The sequence below is a fragment of the Pundamilia nyererei genome, unplaced genomic scaffold, assembly GCF_000239375.1.
Source record: "Pundamilia nyererei isolate P.nyererei 1_Seehausen unplaced genomic scaffold, PunNye1.0 scaffold00026, whole genome shotgun sequence".
Classification (NCBI taxonomy): domain Eukaryota; kingdom Metazoa; phylum Chordata; class Actinopteri; order Cichliformes; family Cichlidae; genus Pundamilia; species Pundamilia nyererei.
Genome location: NW_005187427.1, coordinates 4,578,706 through 4,599,099, shown reverse-complemented (window position 1 = coordinate 4,599,099; position 20,394 = coordinate 4,578,706). Strand labels below are relative to the sequence as shown.

The following is a 20,394-nucleotide window of genomic DNA, read 5'->3' as shown; positions in this document are numbered from 1 at the left end:
GTACTGGGATACACACGTTCCAAAAAGTTCAACTTTTGTCTCGTCAGTCCACATTTTCCCAAATGTCAAGGGGATCGAAAAAATGTTGTTTACCCAATGTGAGACGAGGTTTTGTGTTCTTCATGGTCAGCAGTGGTCTTCTTGAACTCTCCCGTGGATTCCATTTCTGCCCAGTCTCTTTCTTAGTGTTGAATCATGAACTCTGACCTTAACTGAGGCAGTGAAGCCTGCAGTCCTTTAAAGTTTTCTGGGCTCTTTTGTGCCCTCTTGGAGTAATTTTGGTCAGCTGGCCATTCGTGGGAAGGTTCACCATTGTTCCAAGTCTTCTCCTCTTGTGTATAATGACTCTTCATCAGAGTCCCAAAGTCTTAGAAATGGCCTTTTAACCCTTGATAGATGTCAGTGACTTTGTTTCTCAGGTGTTTCTTTAGATCGTGACATGATGTGTTGCTTTTTAAGATCTTTTACATGTGGTTTGTCACATTTAATTTGTGATTTAACAAGAGGGGCAATTACTTTTTCACACAGGACCAGGTAGGTTTAGGTTAGTTCACCCTTTCTCCCTCAATCAATAAAATCATAATCTAAAAAGTGCATTTTGTATTTACTCGCGTTATCTTTGTCTAATATTAAAATTTCTTTGATCATCTGAAACATGTAAGTATGACAAATATCCAAAACACTAGGAAATAATAAAGGGGGCAAACACTTTTTTAAAACACTTTTCCTTAAATATAATAACATTTAAAAAAAAAAGACTAAAACTAAAAACTGAAACTATTAACAAACTAAACTAAAACTAAACATCTTCAGACAAACTGAAACAAGGATACCCACATTGGAGACCAGCTAAAACTAAACTGCAAAATAAAAAGTAAAAATTAAATAAAAATACAAAATTATAATAAAATTGCTACCAGTGTCCTGAAAGTGTCAAAAAAAGATAATACACTATCAGATCACTATCAAAAACCAAATTAATATAGTAATATATTAAGTAATATAGTTGAAGACTAAAAACATGAAGGTGCCCATGAGAATCTTAATGCATCAGTTTGATGGTAATTCAAACAGTTAATTTCATCTTAAAGTTTCTTAATGTAACGAGAGATCTAAACCAAGATAATAAAAAAAACAAGATTCAGCTGTTAGTAAGTGCCACAGGACACAGGTGCAGTTTCTTGTGTTTGTGAGAAGCAAACCCAAAGTAGCAAAATGAAAGCAGAAGAAAGTGATGTTCATTCTCATTGAGATCTACAGCACCAGCAAATATTCGTCATTCATGAGGTGAATTGGCTGAGCACTATTCATTTTGTTGTTGCTTTATAAATTGAGTCTGACCTGCAGGCCTTTGCTGTGTGTCCTCTCCTGCCCCCCTTCCTGTCTACTCTTCGCTGTTCAGCTGATGAACAAAGGCAAAAAAGCCCCAAAATAAGTCTTTAAAAAATACAATATGTAAGCGTTTACGTAAATAGGCAGGCATCCTGTCTTTTCAGCCAGCATGGGTGGGGGAGGCAATCTTCATGGACTCTCTGAGAGGCAGCACTCTGTATGGTCAGTGAAGCCTAAAATCTGATGATGCTTTTGCTTTTCCTGTTTGTGTCGCTTAGACCCCAACCACTGGGCTACTCAATTCCCAAAATGTGGAGGGTTACGCCAGTCACCGATTAACATCGTGACCAGCAAAGTCCACATCGACATCGCCCTGTCACCTTTCAACTTCATTGGCCACACCGACACAATCAACATGACAGTGGAAAACAAAGGGCACTCTGGTAATGAAGAGCCGATCTTATCCAGTCTGGCACACAGAGCGTGTTTTTTCCCTTAACGACCAAATACTTTCAACATGTTTACATAAAAATAACTGTTAAAGTAACATAATACCTTTGCTCAGTGACAATCTCTCGCCCCTGCAGCCCACTTTGCTTTGCCGCCGTCTGTTCGATTCATTGGGGGAGCTCTGCCAGGTCACTACAGAGCCGCCCAATTTCACCTCCACTGGGGAGGGAATGGGAGACCAGGATCAGAGCACACCATTGACGGAGAGAGATTCCCCATGGAGGTAAAGGAGTCATCATTAAAGTTATAAAAGATTTGAGTAGAGGTCAATAATTTTGTTGGCACATGGATTTGGTTTTCTGACATCAAAAATGTTCAAGCATGGCAGTTATGTTAGTGTGAAAAATTTCATGTTTTATTCCCTTATTATTCCCTTTTATTTACCTTAAATCTGCTCAGTAAGGCTAACAGATACACCACAATGACACAGGAGGGTCATTAATAACATTTTATTAATATTGTTATATCCATTGTTGAAAAAATTATGTGACTGATCTGATCTCTGAAAGCAGAAAGGGCCCTTGATGCAGTACAGTACTCTTTTCTTTATACAGATGCACATTGTCCACATTAAGGAGCCGTACAGCTCTCTGGCGGAGGCCGAACATGACACAGCAGGTATAGCTCTGCTCGCCTTCCTGTTTGAGGTAATACACTGTGATGTTTTCACCTTCTTCATAAAATGTTAAGACGTGACTTGCGGCATAGTATTGATGGTATCTTTCTAGGAAACAGCGGATGATCATCCTCATTTGGACACAGTAATAGATGCGCTGGGCCGCGTACAAAACAACGGTATGTATGCTGTTAATTTGCAGCTCTTTGGTTGGAAGAAACTGATTTCTGTGGATAGGTGTGCTTTATACATATAACCAGTTGAGGAGTATCTGCAATTAATCGATTGATTGTAATCTATCTTCCCATCTGTGATTTGCAGGAGATCAAATACTTAAATTCAATAAGTCAGTTTATTGCTTTCATGTAATAATTTTTTTCAGGATTTTTGGTGGATAATCTGTTTCTCTCCATTAAAATAAAGTGAGGAGTTGATCCAGATTGGGATCAAATAATTGTTTCCCACATCAGGGCACAATAAGCTTTATTCAGTCCTGACTTTGCTTCTTTCTTTGTCACATGAAGGCAGCACCACAGTGATCCCAAACTTTAGACTCGGTGACATTATCCCAGCTGCAAAGGACCTACAAGGTTACTACCGCTACGTGGGCTCCATGACAACGCCGGGATGTGAGCAGGCAGTTGCCTGGACAGTGTTTCACAGGAAGCTGGCCATCAGTAGTCGACAGGTAAGCAAGAATAAATAAGTGAAAGAGATAAAAGGCTCACAGTAGAGAAACTAGTGCTTTTGGTTGCATTTCATCCATAAACCTGTGAACCTCCAAACGGACATTTCTTTACTCTTTCACAATGTAAACAAAAACAGCATATTTGAAGAAGTTATGGAGACGTGATATTAAAATGCAAAATAAAACTATTAAAACTACAAAAGTAGAAAACGCCTGGGGGAAGAAAAAAACTTTTCAGAAACACTTTGCATTTAAGAGGTCAAGACCTACAACAACTTTCCTTCTTTAAACAACTCTTCATCTCCTCAAACACATTTTTTCCCTCTCCACTTCACAGCTGGATGCGATAGTTAAGCAGTGTCGCTTTTGGACAGGGCAGCCCATGACTGACATTTTCCGACCTACGCAGCCGCTGGATGGCAGGATTGTGTACTCCTCAAAGTCGGGTACAGCTCAGACAACTGCGACACATTTTTGGTGTCTGTTTTTATCATTTGTGACTGTTACGCTGGGTCTGGCACACTGAATGAGCAGCAAGAAATGGGCATAGTCTTCAAGTCTGAACAGCGAAGCCAACGCACAAAGTCTTAAATCTGCATTTTTTCTTATGGCCAGCAGGGAGTGACTTCTCAAAGTCTGATTGTGTATATATACAGTTCTGTGAAAAAGTATTTGCCCTTTATAACCCCTTCCTTGGGTTATAACTTCAGCAAACATTTTCTTGATGAATCTTAGTCACATGATAAAGCATGATGTATCGTTAATAAGTAATGGTCCCTTTTTGAGTTCAGCAGAAGTACATAGAGCTAGATACACACAGCTCAGCCTTCCTCTGCAGATCAGAGGGTATGCAAAAATTAGAGATGCAAAGAAATGTTTTTATTAAAAATGCCACTGCTACCCTTAAAAGGGCCAGTTGTTTTGCGTTAACTATTGGTAATGTATTCATACTTAATCATTTTTTAAGATGATCCATTTTTCCTGACAAATTACCATCAATTAAAGTTGATCACATCAGCAGCAATGCCCACATTTAGGTACATGACTGCCAGGCAGTGCCTCGTACAGCCCTATTAGATAGTTTTCTCCTAGCACCACCATCAGCAGTGTCAAACTTATTTCCTTAGAGATTATTAAAGTGTTCTGATTCTGAAGATACTGGATTGTTTGTCCTTAAATCTGTACAGATTCACATATTGTACTGAGCAGAATGATAACAACAGCCTTTAGAGGAACTGGTCTCAGTCACCAAACTAATTCGGTAGTGGTGTGAAAATGATTCAGGCAAGTTTTGACTAAAATGTGAGTGCACTCGGCTCCTGTAGCCTGATGTCGCAGCTATGGTGGAGCATGCAAAGAATGGCAGCTTCCACAGTAATACTAGTTAAAACAGCTAACTGGGCGTGTTTCATAAATGCAAACATATATGTGCTATTTAAGAAGACCTTCTTCCTATATTTACTTTCTTCCTCCCCACCATAGACATATCTGAGCTACATGAACGTTTTCTGGTGATTTGAAGGGATGCATGATGATTCTTTGGGATTTTTCTCTTTGTGGAAAGAAGCTGAAAGAAAGAAAAACAAACCGATCAACTGATTCAGACCAGACCAATTTAAAACGTTGAAACCATAAAGCAGCACCATCTTCATCTCAAACAGAAATTTGTATGATGATCAAATTTAATTAGCACATGCCGACTTCAGCTGAAGCCGCTAACATGGCAGTAGATTTGAATTTGAAAGTATTACTGACTTCAATTATGTCAGTATTTCTGACCTAGGAAACTGAAAACCAACATAGTATGTGTGTGAGCTTTAGTACCCTGCAGCACTTGGGGCTTTAGGGGGGGAGGTCAGTTTTTAATATTCATGTTTTACTGCTTTATATTAACGCTTATTTTCTCCTAGATGTTTTTGTGGACAAAAGTAATAAACCGATATATAGAATTAGAGGTTTAACATATTTTTCTTCCTTTTTCAAAACATGAGAGATTCTTTAAATAATAACCTTTATTCTACTATTTTTGTCGTTGCTTTTCATGTATATATTTGTATCTTTGTTGTTTAGAGTTTAACAAAGCATTTGGTAATTAAGGCATCTCATAAATGTACCTGTGCATGTTTTAATTAAGATCTAAACTCCAGTAATCCTCCAGCAATCCAATGAGCAGTATGTAGAGTGGTCGCCCCATGATAGGAAGGTCGGGGGTTCGAATACACTGAACAGCTACCCTGAGGTACCACTTAGCGAGGCACTCTCCCTACACACTGATCCCCGGTGCGCCTGCCCTCTGCTTCCCTGAGTGAATGGGTCAAATGCAGAGACAGTAATTTCCCCACGGGGATCAATGAAGTATACATTAATATTGATCCTCTGCCAGAGTAATAACTTGTTCTTGACTTCTTATGATGTGCAAAATCCAAAGCCAAAACTTCAATCAGTAAACTAACAGCTGACGTCAGTGGATTTATCTGAACCCTTACGTTGAGTGAGACTGATTTTATATTGAGTATTCACCAATTTGGATTTCTACAGATTCAATTAGATCAGTTTAAAATGAATGAAACTGACTGTTTTAAGCACCATGGAAATAAATCTGCCTTGCAGTTCATTCTGCCCCGGTCAGTTGTGTTTATCATAGCTGACTGTTGGTAACTTTGTTCATATACAACAGGAAACCATGCTTGCATTACATGACTTCACTGGTTAACGGCCACACTGGAGCATTTAAATAAACAGGCACCTCAGAGTTTCTCTCAATTGTCAGCGCAGGTGTGAATCCTGCATAAACCTGCCATAAAGTAATGTTGGATCCACTTGAGTGACATAAGTAAATACACGTTCTTGTCTGTGCAGTAAAATAGGCTGTGTGTGTCTTTAGGATGGCTAGAGAGTAAAGTAAATCACATCAGATGTTTTTGTGGTGGAAATCAGACTTAATCAACCTGTCATGGCACTATTTATTTTCTTTTCAGGTATTTAAAACTGGTCAGTTTCCAGTTTGTACACAATCAATGACAAACATCTCATGTTTGCACAGGATGGAAATGGCACTCCATATTAAACGGAGACGAATGAAATGTTTGGGAAGCAATGTGGTTCTCAAAGTATAAAGATTTCACTTCAACCTCGCTCTGCAAATCTGATTCTAAAGGTTACACCGAGTGACACCGAGAGGTCACTGTGCGTGTTTCTTCAGCCAGTTCCTCAGATGCTCCACCTGTGCAGCGACGCTACTCTTAGCTGTGCCTCCAGGGGCGCTGTACTGCTCCACACTGCTCCTGTAGTCCCACACTGAGGACACGTCACTTCCAAACAGAGGGCTGAAGGTACAGAGCAGACAAAGAAAAGACAAAGATAAGAAAGAGGAGTTTAAAATTATGGTATGAAAAACATGATAGAAATCAAAGGAAGAGAAAATGATTCATTTGGAAGGTTTTAGGCTTTTAGTTTAAAAGTCTGTGTGTGAGAAGAAGACAGCCACCTTATAGCAGTGAGATCTTCCACAGTGAGCTGATTCAGGGCAATGTTTTTGGATTCAGCTGTAAACACAGCTTTGCCAGAGAGACCATGGGCCTCTCTGAATGGGACCTGCAACACACAATAACACACAGCTACACTGTAACACACAACATGCAGAAATGCAGGAAAGTATTTTGCAGTGAAAAATTAATGTGAATAAACTCATTTAAAAAAAAAAAGAATGACAAAACAGACCCTTGCTGACAGATTTGTCTCCTTCCAGGATCAAACAGGGTAGTTTTCACTTGTTAGATAAACCACTACCCAGAGACACTAGTTTACCTAGGACTAGTTACTAGGACTAATAAACTTGTATCCTAATAAAGGCTCTGAAGAGTGTTTGAATTCCTGTACAAACTGTAGACATCATTTGAAATCATTTCTTTGTAATTACTTCCTCGAATATTGTACACAACTAAACTACAAAACTGATACTCAGTAATTTGTTATGTTCTAAAAATATCTGCAAGACAAAATTGTAATTTCAAAAAAAATAATAATATAGATTAATTTCATATCCTGAATATCTATAACATAATAGTTAACATCTACATAATATAATATTTTAAGGGTATATGATCTACTCACCCCCTTCCTCACAAGGTAGTAGGCCAGATCAGTAGCCAGCATGTCAGGACTGAGAGCAGCTTCCATCACAGTCTGATTGATCTAAAACATAAGCAAAAATTAAAGGACACCCTGAACGTTTGCAAGATTATTTGTACAGTGAAAAAAGACTGAAGAAAAACTGAAATTCCTCTTCTTGTTTGGAAAACTGTCTCAACTTCCAGCCTTGAGTTTATGGAGCCAGAACTTAAAACCCTACAAAATCTTTCTACGTTAATGTCGTTTGCTAGTCTCCACAGAGAATCAGCTCTGTCAAATCCTCAGCAGTGCGTGTAATAAAAGGTTTAATGCTGCAAGATGACTGACAGTGATGCAATTCTCATAACCCACCTCTGCATACAAATACTGCAGCTAAAACTGCCACGATGTCACTGAACTGTGGAAATGATTCAGCTTTAAATGAAGCATCTCATTAACCACACAGGAGTTACTGTTTCCATATTAACCTTTTAACATACTCTTTATGGAAATCAATTACCATCTACAAACCAAGAAATGTATTCGGTTTATTTTTCAAAGGAAACAGCAGTGAACTGATTGTCTGACCTTCAGAGTTGACATGACTCCGGTGGTCACCTGCAGCACAGCCTGAACATTATCATAACAGTCAAACATGGCCTCCTTATCCTCCTGAAGGGTGAGCACGGTGATAAAGAGAGCTGGATATTAGGAGAAATTTGACTTCCTTCCAAGTGAAACCACGTGAAGACAGACTTTCATACCTGTAGGTCCTTGTTGTACGTGCTCGGTAGGCTCTTCAGCGTCATCATGAAGCCCGCACACTGAAATACAAAAACCACAGGAAGAGTTTTGTGAGAAAACTGCAGCGAGTAAAGAATGAAAGCAGTAAAGACTATGAGAGCACAGCACGTCTGAATGCTCATGAAAGGTGATACTGTTGTAGCTGCGAGGCAGACAACTACAATAAAACTATTATCACCCTCCACACTGATGCGCCTCTGCCTCCTGTTCCCAGGTTTCATCATACAGAGCTGTGTTGATGATAAATTATGAAGGATCTATTGTATCACTATAATAAAATATTAAATTATTAGAGAATAGACTATTTATTAACCTGTGTTTTTCTCCAGTTTGGCACTGTACTTTTATACTGAAACAGCCAACTGTGATTCTAGTGACGGAAAACTAGTGACTGCTTTAGGACACACGAGGGCGCTGGTACTGCAGAGGAAAAACAAGCTGTTCTCCAGAGAGGAAAATCTACAGTTAGTTCCACTTTTAAACATATTGACCCTTTTTTAAAAAGTTAAAATATGAAAGCAAAGAATCAGCTATTTACAACAGGAAGAAACAGGATTTAGGGTCTACACTTGAACTAATGGAAGTGATCTCACACAGCACATTACAGCTATACCAAGATATGAAAAGAGTTATTGTAGCATCATTGGTGTTTCTATATTATACATTTTTTTTAATGGCAAAATAAAATTGCAAGTGTGAGCTACTGACATGCGTAGAAAGACAGCATTAAAGCCAACCCTTCAGGCTTACCCTGCCAAAGGCACGACCTGCTTTACTCCTGATCAGCTCCAAACTGTCAGCATTTTTTTTCTGGGGCATCAGACTGCTGCCGGTGCTACACACAGACACACAAATATACATGAAGGGCAATGAAAATGCAGCATAAAATAGAGTAGGTCATAGCAGAGAGATCAGTGCTAAATGGACACAACTACAGAGAAAATAATGATTCAAACACAACTTTTCACTTTATTAACTTATAACACAGCTTCGTGACTGCAGCCTTTGCACTTTGGTTGCTGTAAATGTTGAATGATGAGATGTAGACTTTTAGGCTCCGTTTTATTATAGATTAAATACCAAGATTATGCTCACAGAAATCCAGTGAACTGTCAAACCTCTACAGCACAGGTGTCGAACTCCAGGCCTCGAGGACCGGTGTCCTGGAGGTTTTATATGTGTCCTTGATCCAACACAGCTGATTCAAATGGCTAAATGACCTCCTCAACATGTCTTGAAGTTCCTTTTCCTTTGCTTGCTTCAGCATTCTGATCTCTGTCTAACTGTGATTGGATGTATAGATTAGCATTATTGCAGTTTCTTTATTTGTTGTTGATTTAGATTGTTTAACTGAATTATTAGTTTTACACTGATTATTGATTTAATTTGCCTTGAAACTACCTGTAAAATAGGTAATAAGAAACTTTCATGAAGTAAATAAACTGCTGAACAGCTCTCCTCTTATGTGCCAGTAATTTTTTTCCAATATGTAAATCACAGATCTTTACATACTGCTAAAGAACTGCAAAATAAAAGCTTGAACCGACCTGTAGGCATCAGAGAGCGTGATGAAGGAGAACTCTTTTGTGCTGTACAGTATCAGGTCCTCGGCCATCTTACTGAGATGGGTCAAACACAACGAAGCCCAGAACAAGAACTCAGCTAAATAAACAGACAAGTGAACATGAAAGGACTCAGAGTAGAGTTCATGTTTTTCACTGCTTGGATCCATTTTAGTCTGAAAGTTTCCTGGTGTGTACAGTTTACAGTACATACCAACAAAGTCTCTTTGGCCTGTGGCATCCATGCTGTTTAGACTGATGCTATCAAACCCCAGCTCTGCAGATCCAGAGGACAGCAAATGTTGTAATTTCTGCTCATTTTTGAATTCATATTTTATTTAAAAAAAAACAACAGTTAAATGACAAGAAGACATTGGTAACAAAAAGCCAATTGGCCTGACCTCTCTGCAGGAGCTCTCTGTCGATGTCGAATGGAGTCCCAGCGATGGCGCCACTGAAAACAACAGGATTCATTTTATCATATCTGTGAGACCAAAATGAAAGTCACACGTTCAGGGCGTACCTGCCGAGAGGTAAAACGTTAACTCTTTTCTTGAGCTCCTGAAGCCGCTCCACATCTCTGCTGAGGGCAACAGCGTGGCTGGAGACAGAGATGCACGAGACTGACGTGAACATCACACTGTCTTATATGAAAGGTGGGAAAAGTGCAAATATGTCAGTACAAGAAGATCACCTCAGAATCCAGTGGCTCCATCTGATTGGCTGTGCCCTCTGCATGTGGGTGTAACCAGGAAAAAGGACTTCAATTTCTCTGAGTTTCAGAAAAAGTGATGGAAAATATCATTTTTTAAGAACTGCAAGGTTACAGCAGAGCACATGTTTACGTATGCCAGCGTGTGTTTGTCTCACGCTGCCGCCCGCTCCACCATGGTAGTTATCAACTGAAGCGCGTTGTCCGTAAGGGTTGAGATTGCGCTTCGCAGCCACAACCTCATGTCAGTCACCACCTGATCAATCAAAACACACAGAGGGTAATATTTTAATCTTTTCTATTCTATAACAGTTAAATCATTACAGTTTTAATATCACAACCACAGACCTGGTCATTCCTGCTCCTGCCTGTGTGCAGCTTCCCTGCAGGTGCACCAATCAGCTCCTGAGAAAACATGTAGCCACACGACTATGACATCTGTCACCACAGCGATCACCAAGCCCTCAACGGAGGAGGAGATCAGTGTTTTATAGCCCAAAACTGAAACAATAAAACACTCAAATTACATTTTATCGTTGGCAGTTTTTTTCTACTATATCCTCCACACATCAGGTTAAGACCAAAGCGATTTTACAGAATCTTATTCTCAACAAATAGAAATCGCAACAGCCATCAGGAGCGATAAATAGTATCTGAACCCAATATATGTGTTTACATTTTTTTAAATTGTTTTCAGCAGTGGTAGCACACGCATTTAGTGTTCTACTAAAATCAACAGTAGAGCTTATAAATGTAATTTTCATTGTTTTCTGGAAAATACTGATGTGGAATAAGCTCTATCAAGCTTCTGCTGCACCATGCAGCACTTCTTGGTAGGGTCAATTCAACAATTAGAACACTGTGCAAAACATAACCTGTATATTTTTTAAAAAATACTTCTCTACTTCCACTATGCTCCATTTCCCTTTCTTCTTTCTCCTCTAACCCCAACCAGTCACCTCATATGGCTGTGCCTCCCTGAGTCTGGTCCATTGGAGGTCTCTGCCACTGTCACCAAGCACTACCTCATAAGTCGAACTCTGTTCACTGCACTTTTCTTTTTAATGTTGTAAGGTCTTTGCCTTATGATATAAAGCATATTGAGCTGAGTGTTGCCATGAAAACGAAAGGAAAAAGAAATTCTACAAGCCATAACTCACCTTTAGTCTGCGCTCATTGGCGGTATGAATATCTTCATCTCCGGGTTTGATGACAAAAACACCTCTAGACCACTCATCAGAAATCTGCAGAAACAAATAGGGACTATTTTAAAATATAATCCGTAAATAAAATATATTAATACATAGGAAGTTTTCAGTAACTGTGCATGAGTATAGCAAATGTCAGTCCTGGTTACATATTGACAATCGCACCAATAAAGCAGAACCTCAGGACAGAGAGGGCACCCTAAAAAATGAGCTGCATGAAAGAAGAACTAAGGCTGTTTAGCAGCTGACAGATGTCACATGATGACACCATTGTGCAGCTCACACTCAGTAGAGGAATCCTGCACCATGGCACATTTTCAGCTGTCATCTATTAACCAGCCAAAGGGAAGGCAGTGATACACATAACCATGCAAGTGATTTTCTGCTACTGCCAGCCTGTGGTTGCCCCTGAACTATCTTTCTTAGTTGCGGTTTATGTTGTGACTTCACCTGAGCCATCCCGTGTAAGATCTGCTCCATTTCGTCCGTGCTGACAAGCTTTGCCCTCTCCAGAGCTTTAACGTAAGCCTTGCTCCCACGGATGTCTGCATCCCACATCCTCTGGTCATAAGCGATTGAGGCATTGAACTTCTCCATAATAGGATCGGTGTCTCCAACAAATCGACCTCCCCAGAGTTTACTTCCCTGAGAAGGAAAAGGGTAACAAGAAAAATGTAAAGAAAAATTCAAATAGGTCAAAACATGAACTTTACAAGGTAAAACTCCATGGCTTTGGTTGGTTTATTGTTAGCTAATGTGCCCTCAATGGAGAAGAGACCCCAGTTTGACAGCTTGCTTTTGTTGTTAAGTGTCCAGCTGGGTGTTAAAACAACAAACGCGCCAATGGCCGTACGTCGTTTGCACGCTTACCTCTGTACTGGCCATGTTTAACTGACGGCAGGCGTCTGTAGCGATTTAATGTTGGTTTTGTAGTTTAGCTGAATTAACGCTGAAGCACTCGGACGTCTGGCGAGAACGAGGCTGCTGCCACTGAAGCGGTTGGTGTCGCTTTAAAAAGCGTCAGAGGAGACGTCCCGGCGTCTTGCTACGTTTAGGGCTCCGTTGCAACGTAACAGGTGTGCAGTCAGCAGAGTTGACGTCGTTCCGTCAGGAAACGTCCTTTTTTATTATTATTATTATTATTAAAATGTTGTACTCTTGATTTCAAACATGGTATCTTGGAAATCGTCTGTAATATATATTAATTAAATCCTAAATGTTGATAACAATGTTTTACTTTTTACAACACGCGAGAGAGTATATCTTGTGCTTTTTATGGTTGAACATTTAACTGGTTGGAAAGACCTCCAAAGTTATATATTTTGCTAAACTAAACCCACAATACCACTGAAAAATACTGCAATTTCTAACGTAAAGAAAACTATTTATGCACTAACAATTGTTAGGAAAGGAGTACAACAGAGGAAAAGCTGGTTTGGAGACAACCTCTAGATCTGAGTTAGAGGGAGAAGGCTGAGAGAAGGCTGAGATGGTTTGGATACAAAGGATGTTGAATATGAAGAAGGAGGTAAAGATGTGGGACCACAGAGAAGATTTGTGGATGCAATGAAGGAGGACGTCCAAAAGTTTGGTGTGACAGAAAAGGTAGCTAGAGATAAAATAGGATGTATTTGTGTGAGTGTTCAGTGAGACTAGAAAAGAGCTATACAAGTGCCAGCCCATTCACGATTTGGTGTTTATAATATTGAGCAGATATTGCCACAGGTTTACTCCTGTAGCAGTCCTGTCTGAAGAACAGAGGCAGAAATGTTTGCAGTGATGATGGATTCAGTATCACACAGAACAAAGATGCATGTTGGATTTGTAAAAGATCAAAAAAACAAAAACTGTTTAATGAAGATTAATCATTCTTAAGGAGACAATGACACATTTTTGAACACATCTACTGGAAATTACTTAAGTTGCACTGACTGCTAATAGCAAACACAACCACATATTTAACATTTATTTGCTTTGCTTTTGCAACTTTGTGCAACTTTGATTATTTTGTGTTGTTTTCAGATTTCTGTCTTTTCATCGGTTTCTGTATCACCCAAACACCAGTCTACTATTTTGTGCTGTGTACAATGACAATGAAGGGATTCAAATCATTTGTCGTGTCCCTCTGTTATGTGTTGGACACTCCAGTACACTAGATGGCAATCTGCGTGTTTCCTGCCTGTGGAGTCAACAGGAAACACCCATTACAGGGAAAAGGCGGGAAGTTTCAGCATGACTAGGTGCGTTTGTGAGAGCAGCGAGCAGTTCCGTTTAATCCGTTGGAGTGTACAGTTGTACATTGCTCTTTTTCTCTCTTGAGGTAAGTTAAAGTTTTAAAAGTACTTTAAACTCCTTTTTCGCGACAAAAGATTTGGCTTTATAATAGGTGCTCGTGTCGCCGGGATTAGGTTTTTATAACATTTGAGCATTTAGTGCCGATATACCGCTGATATTGTTAACGTGGTCGTTTTCCACCTTGAGGAAGCATCAGCAAAAAAAACATTCTTTTGGTGTATTTATCAGTTCATTGGATGACTAATAATTAAAACGTCCATTGATCACTTCTGTTCAGAAAACTGCAGACTGTAAACAGTTAGCTGCAGCCAACTTCCCAAAAAAAAGAATACCTATCTTAGCAATACAGTTTTATGAGACTGTACGTTTGACTGGTAAAACTGGTGGGGAGAAGTTGCTTCTTTTCCAGGAACGGAGCTTAGAGGTGACCGATATCAAGCGTCAGTGATCGTGTCTACAGCTGTCCCTACACATTCTTTTATACTGACATGTCAGCAGGTTTCTAATCAGTGCCAGTGTCTAAGCATTGCCTACCAGTGGAAAAACTATAGATTCAACTAATCTCAGATAAAAATTCAGTACTTGCCCCTTTCCTGATGGGTGCCCTAAGTGCCATCTTGAGGCTTTTATTTTATTTTTTTTTCTGTTGCATTATGGTTCCAAACACTGTCATCGCTCTTTGAATTACATTATTATCTCATATCACTTGATTAATCAGCTCCCATCTCTCCTCTCATTGTCTACAGTCTCAGATCAACACGGCCCTGCCCTCCAGCACTATCAGCAGCAGCATTGTACCCATCAGGTAAAACGTATGCCATGTATGCATTGTGCCCGCCTGATGACAGTGCTATAGTATGAGTCTTAATGAATGTGGGTTGTTGTTATTCAGCCTCGTTCTATGTGCCCCTTTTTAGCTTTGGGAACCCGCTCCTTCAAACATGTCTGCACACCTCTGATCTTGTTCTATTTAATCTGAGCAAGCCTCTTTAAAAAATAAAAAAAAAAGTCAGTGATCACTGTCAGCCTCTCTCGGTTCCTATTAGCACAATTCATCAGCAGCACATTTTAAAGCTCTGTTTTTAAACCGTAACCACGGCCCAGCCCATGCACAACAGTACACTAATGACTAACCTAGTGTTATGGATGGATTATCTCAGTTGCTCTCCTGACTGAAGTTTGATCCATTTACAGCATCTTTTTCCTGCCATGCGATTGCAGCTCTGTTTTAGCCACCATGTAGCTACCAGCTAGCCCAACTTCAGTAACCCTACAAACGTCACTGCTGTTTAGTTTTGTCTTAATTTATGTCGGAAGTGATAGCAGAGCTGTTCGTTTGATTCATTTTCTTCTGCTTATCCGTGGCTGGGTCGCAGGGGCAGCACCTTAAGCAGAGAAACCCAGACCTCCCTCTCCCCGGCCAGCTCCTCCAGTAATTTGTGCATTTTCACAAACTACTAAACATTACAGCCAGATATTGTACTGCTCTCTTCATCTGTGTCACCTTGAAATCATACAAACACTAATATCTTACTGTTTTTGTGTTGCTGACTTGGTATAGTCCTTAATGTTGTCTTTAAATCTTTTCACAGCAGATCTTGGGTTTTCTTTTTTTCTTGTGCAGATTTACGATTTCCTGTTTGTTATTGCTGTAATCGCTCTCATTAGGGCTACAGAGATTGACAGACCACGTGACTTTCATGCATTGCTTTGTGGGTACCCGTGGCAACAAAATCAAAACACTGCATCAAGCGCTAGTATTTCCAGCACCGGTAATCATTAATTCTGCGGTTTTAATCCCTACTTGCATTTTATTTGCCCCCCAAAACAGTTACGTACAAAACGACGGAGAACACGCCAGGTCCGTACAAAGACAGACTTGACAAAAAGGCAACAAAAAAAAGACGAGGAAAAAAATCAAAGGAGTGGAAGCGTCAGACCCATACGAGAATACAGAGTGGAGTAAGGACGTTAGCGTGCTGCCCAACTTTCATCACGCACATATTTATTATATGGTACTAAGTGTGAGTGCATACACTCACAGAATGTTTAGTAACTTCAGATCCCTGCAACAAGCCCAGGTCCAGTTTACTTTGGTGATTTGGGCTATTCCATTTCACAGCTGTTGTTAATTACCCCCCCCCCCCCCCCTTGTGTTGGCCTGTACAGGAGATAATCTATTTGTCGTTTCAGGTTGTAGTATTACACAACATTTTCAGATCTAATAGAAATAAAATGAGTGTTTTGTAATTAATTCAATTTATTGTCTTTATTTATAACTGGCATTGTTTCATTCTATTATAGAATCTTACAAGAAAGAGGCTAAATTGTATTTCATCGTGTTTTATTAGCTGCTTCGGTAAAAAACAAATCAACAATGCAAAAAAACAAACAAACATTGCAAAACAACATACTGGAAAACAGTTATTCATCACTTGATTGCTTCAATACAACCCTTGGGCACATATATGCCTGACTTTTTGTGGCTGTTTTGATATCACTCTCTCTCTTAACCGATCAAATCTTGCTGTGGTAGCAGCTTTAAACTCGGTATGACCCAGGTTGATAGAGGGTGCCCAGTCTGGATCGCATTCCAGCATTTTGTAGGCTGGTTTTCCTACAAAACACAACAAACATTAGCCTGCAAAGCCACAGTGAACAAAGCAGCATAGCGCAACGAATTCAAATCAATATAAGACTTATTTGTAAACTACATCAACAACTATGTTATGATAAATTACGTAATAACTACAACAGAAGACTTACCTTTGTGGAAATGCTTGGAGCAGACTAACATGTGAGCTGGAGTGTTCTGGAACGTTATATTTGGTCTTCGAATGGCTGCAATCCAGGCCATCCGTCAGCTCTTTGTTACTTCGGAAACACGGTGTGGCGTGAATAAGGCACGGCGGGACCACGGAGCAACGTTCAGAGCCAACTTTATTTAATTCACGTCACACCACACACACACCAACCCCTGAGTCCCCGTGTTTTAACACGGCGGGCGTGATTGCGGATGCCGTGCAGGTGCGTCCGCACGGCACCGCAAACCACGCCCCACCACACACGGCTTGAACAATTTCTCTTCCACGACGTAATCGATAACAACAAATCTCTTTACCCGTCGGCTTCCCGTGGCTGTCATGCGACCGGCTATTGCAGTTAATAATACAACAGCTTCTTGCCTTTTTTTTTCTTTTTTTTAATTTTAATCACTCTGTGACTGTTTTCATGTGAAAGCCTGCGCACACTAGTACCGCTTGCCACTCGTTCCCAGAATCCTTTGCGGTTTTACCCCTGAATGACGTCACATTTTCAATCTTTACTGTGATCTTTGCCTGAGTGCGTTTTTGGTCTTTTTCTTCTATTGTAGGTACCTACCTTCCTGCCAGACGGAGAAAAGATCTGTAAAACGGGTTCCTCATCTCAGAGCAAGTGTGTTTGGTGTGTGGTTCATTACTCCTGCTCTTTGTTTGAACACTTCGTTTTAACACCTCGCTTTTGGTGTTTCTTTGTGTTTTGGTTGGCAGTCATGCAAGTCTGCATTATTGTTTTTAACTGTAATTAAAGGTCCCCCTTTGTTTTGTGTGGGTTTTTGTTTTTTGTTTTTGTTTTTTTTGTTTTTTACAACTCATGTAATCTGTATTTGTTCTTCTATGTATTTGTATATGTCATACTGACATGAATACACACAATAAAATGTGTAAAGTGAGAAATTAATCACTTATCCTTGCCTTTAGATAACCTGTCATACCCGACTGCTGGAACGATGGCGAGCAGAAGTGAAGTGCCAAGAGACACTGAGGTGCTGATTTTCTCCTATAATCAAATTTGTATTTGCCTTGGTTAGTATAAACCATCACAGATGCAAGTAAAAGTGGCAACAGGTGCACTGTTGTGTGATCATGTATAAGTTGTATAGTTTTAATGTTTTATTTGGAAATAGAATGGTATGTATGAGTTTGGTGATTGAGTTATTATTGTGAATGAATTATGAATTTTTTTTTATGAATTGTTATGTCTATTTTTTTTTTTTATGTTTTATGGACAACAGATGGAAATTAGCTCTTGGCTATAATCTGGAATCTTTGCAGTCATGTAATTTTTTTTTTTTTTTTTTTTTTTTACATGTATGTTCATTAACATGCACTGTCCTAAAAAAATAAAATAAAAATAAATCTCACTGGAGAAGCAACATCAAGACCACTTCCAAAAACGAAACTGTTTTACATGCGGTGGGCACAGATTGTTGCTCATGTGAATTCACCTTTCTGGAAGAACTTGAGTGCATGTGCATCCTGAATGTCACTGCAGGTACCAGCAGTGGCAAAAAGCAGATCTAGATTAAAAATAGTCTGAATGCACATGGAGAGCACTATAATCTGTGGCAGCCATTCAGCATTGGGGTTGTCATGTTGTTACTTCAAGAAATCAACGTACTCTCCTCCTGCATTTAAAGCCTGTTGTCAATGTCTCAATCATTCTTTTTCTTTGTTGGAAATGAATGAAACACAATTTTTATCCATTTTAATTAAAATTTGAGTGAATGTCTAATAAGGGCAAGGTCACAAAAGAAGATGGTATCGTTTGAGTATCTGCTTGAAGAGAATAAGGTTGTACTGCAAGTTAAGTGAGACCACTTTCTTTTTTTTGTTCCTAGGAAGAAGAGCCTCATCTGACTCATTCTTTTGAGTGGAGTTACATGAAGAATGTCTCTACCCATACCTGCAATCAAGTGCAAAATTTGAGGGCTGCCTGATGAAAAGTCAAAAGTTCAAAGCAGTTGTAGAAAAGCAGAAGGACAAAGAGCTTGTTATTGTAAGAAATGGGAAAGCGATAGCTTCACACTTTCCGTGCAGAGTAATTAAAAATGAACGTCTGACTCTGAAGTTTGTCAAAGCTGTGGAGAAGCCAAAGAAACCAGTTAGTGGCTCTGGTTATCCCTGCAAAAAGAGACAATCTAGCAAACTTGTGATATTTCATGTCATGGCACGAGGAGGTAAAAATGTTGTCAGAATCCTGAAAAATCCAGAACTAAGAAAAGTCATGCAGGAAATTACAGTTTATGCATATGAAGGGGAAAAAGTGAAGCAAGCTCTACAAAGAGATGGTCGTTTTCTCAATACCATGTTCAAAAAGAATTGTGTGCTCTCTAACATAAGCACTGAGGTTGAAACGGAGATGTGCAGTTTGGTCGACGACCTTGATGGTGAGACTTTCAAGATCATATTGCTCGACAACTCCAATCCACCAGCAAGTCAGCCTAGCAGTCTTGATGACGCTTATGTGCTGCAGAGTGAATCTCAGACAAGTGATTCTGGTGGCAATGAGGCGCTTTCACAGCAGACTGACCCAGTCAAGTCAGAGACCGACAACACAATAGGGAAAAAAACGGATCTCTGGAAATATGGCTCCAGGAAACCAACTGTCTGATTCAAAAAAGCTGCAAGTTAATTTGTCTGCACGGTTTAACATTTTGGTAAAAAGCAAGAAAGCTCAAGTTCCTAAGCTTTCTCGCATCCAGAATATTTTCCGTCAGGAGTTTGGGAGCAGTGCTAAAAGATGTCAAGATGTGAAAACAATGAAGAAGCTCATGGAACTCAGTAATTCTGTTTGTCAAGTGAGAATAAATGGGAAACCACGTGGTAGTGGTTTCCTCCTGTTTGGCAATTTTATCCTCACAAATGCCCATGTTATCCAAGCCTTCTGTAATGATAACGGTGGGCTTAACGAGCAGGTTGCTGTGACTTTCTCTTTTGAAAGTTTGGAGGAGAAAGATGGCCTGATAGATGTGGAAGAGGTTGTTGGTATTGAATATATTCCGGAAGTGTCAGGGACTGACTGGGCTTTGTTAAAGCTCAGTGCTGATCAGAAGTTGCCTGATCGTCTCTTAAAACGCAGTGGATTCGTTCGCCACAGTGGTGGAATTTGTATTATTGGATATCCAGGTGAAAGTGTAAAAAAAATTGATGTCTGTTTGGTTGTTTCACAAGAAAACCGTAGTCTGGTTGCCGAGAGGCACCGCAAAGACAATCAAGACTGTGTTCAACTTCTTAATGATCGTTTCTTCCAAAATGTTGCAGATGTTGTTCAACAGCGCAAACAACTTCTGACTTACGAGTCTTGTTTATATGATGGCTCCTCTGGCTCTCCTGTCTTTAACGAGGATGGCAATGTTGTTGCAATGCACTCAGGAGGGTATCTATACAATGATGCAAAGGGTCAAAGGCACAGTGTCATAGAGTTTGGGTATCCTTTTATCAACATAATTGAACGCATCATTATTCAGATGGTGGAGAGAGAAAAGTTTGATGTGTTGAAGGAATGCCTCGCTTGCACATGCGATCGACAGCAAGACTTTTTGGATGGTGTGAAAAAGCTCGTTGAGAGCAGAAATCTCACCAAGTTTAAAGATGTAGTCAACAGTTCAGTGGCTGTAGATGAGATTTTGAAGGCTTTCTTTGAATTCTTCTCTCGGAGAGAGCAGCCAGAGCCCATGGATATTAACTGAGTGCACAGAAGGTTAACTGCAGACAGAAGATAAAGTGAGAACAGTT

At 39.8% G+C, this 20,394-nt stretch overlaps 3 protein-coding genes across 4 annotated transcripts; 2 read left to right on the top strand and 1 right to left on the bottom strand.

Annotated features, from left to right (window-relative positions):
- The first annotated feature begins 1,501 nt into the window (after positions 1 to 1,501).
- On the top strand, positions 1,502 to 5,587 carry ca4c (carbonic anhydrase IV c). Its single transcript, XM_013909476.1, has 5 exons — positions 1,502 to 1,505; positions 1,611 to 1,775; positions 1,920 to 2,065; positions 2,397 to 2,489; positions 2,916 to 5,587. Exons 1-5 carry the CDS (start codon positions 1,502 to 1,504, stop codon positions 3,162 to 3,164), a joined length of 657 nt encoding a protein of 218 aa, XP_013764930.1. The 3' UTR covers positions 3,165 to 5,587.
- Positions 5,588 to 5,633: 46 nt separating this feature from the next.
- asl (argininosuccinate lyase) lies at positions 5,634 to 12,601 on the bottom strand. The gene is made up of 16 exons (XM_005727885.2): positions 12,413 to 12,601; positions 11,993 to 12,187; positions 11,495 to 11,578; positions 10,683 to 10,739; positions 10,493 to 10,590; positions 10,317 to 10,394; positions 10,146 to 10,223; positions 10,024 to 10,076; positions 9,837 to 9,899; positions 9,608 to 9,722; positions 8,811 to 8,895; positions 8,021 to 8,080; positions 7,845 to 7,928; positions 7,260 to 7,340; positions 6,634 to 6,740; positions 5,634 to 6,472 (listed from the first exon to the last, which is right to left on the bottom strand). Exons 1-16 carry the CDS (start codon positions 12,425 to 12,427, stop codon positions 6,328 to 6,330), a joined length of 1,398 nt encoding a protein of 465 aa, XP_005727942.1. The 5' UTR covers positions 12,428 to 12,601; the 3' UTR covers positions 5,634 to 6,327.
- A 1,177-nt stretch (positions 12,602 to 13,778) lies between these two features.
- Positions 13,779 to 20,381, top strand: LOC102196692 (protein FAM111A-like). 2 transcript variants are annotated; one of them, XM_005727884.2, is made up of 5 exons: positions 13,779 to 13,862; positions 14,584 to 14,642; positions 17,211 to 17,272; positions 17,578 to 17,642; positions 18,498 to 20,381. In XM_005727884.2, the coding sequence occupies exon 5, from the start codon at positions 19,245 to 19,247 to the stop codon at positions 20,346 to 20,348; it is 1,104 nt and encodes a 367-aa protein (XP_005727941.1). In that variant the 5' UTR covers positions 13,779 to 13,862; positions 14,584 to 14,642; positions 17,211 to 17,272; positions 17,578 to 17,642; positions 18,498 to 19,244; the 3' UTR covers positions 20,349 to 20,381. The 2 variants fall into 2 exon arrangements, with proteins under 2 accessions (XP_005727941.1, XP_013764935.1); XM_013909481.1 differs by having other exon boundaries at positions 17,211 to 17,281.
- Positions 20,382 to 20,394: the final 13 nt, after the last annotated feature.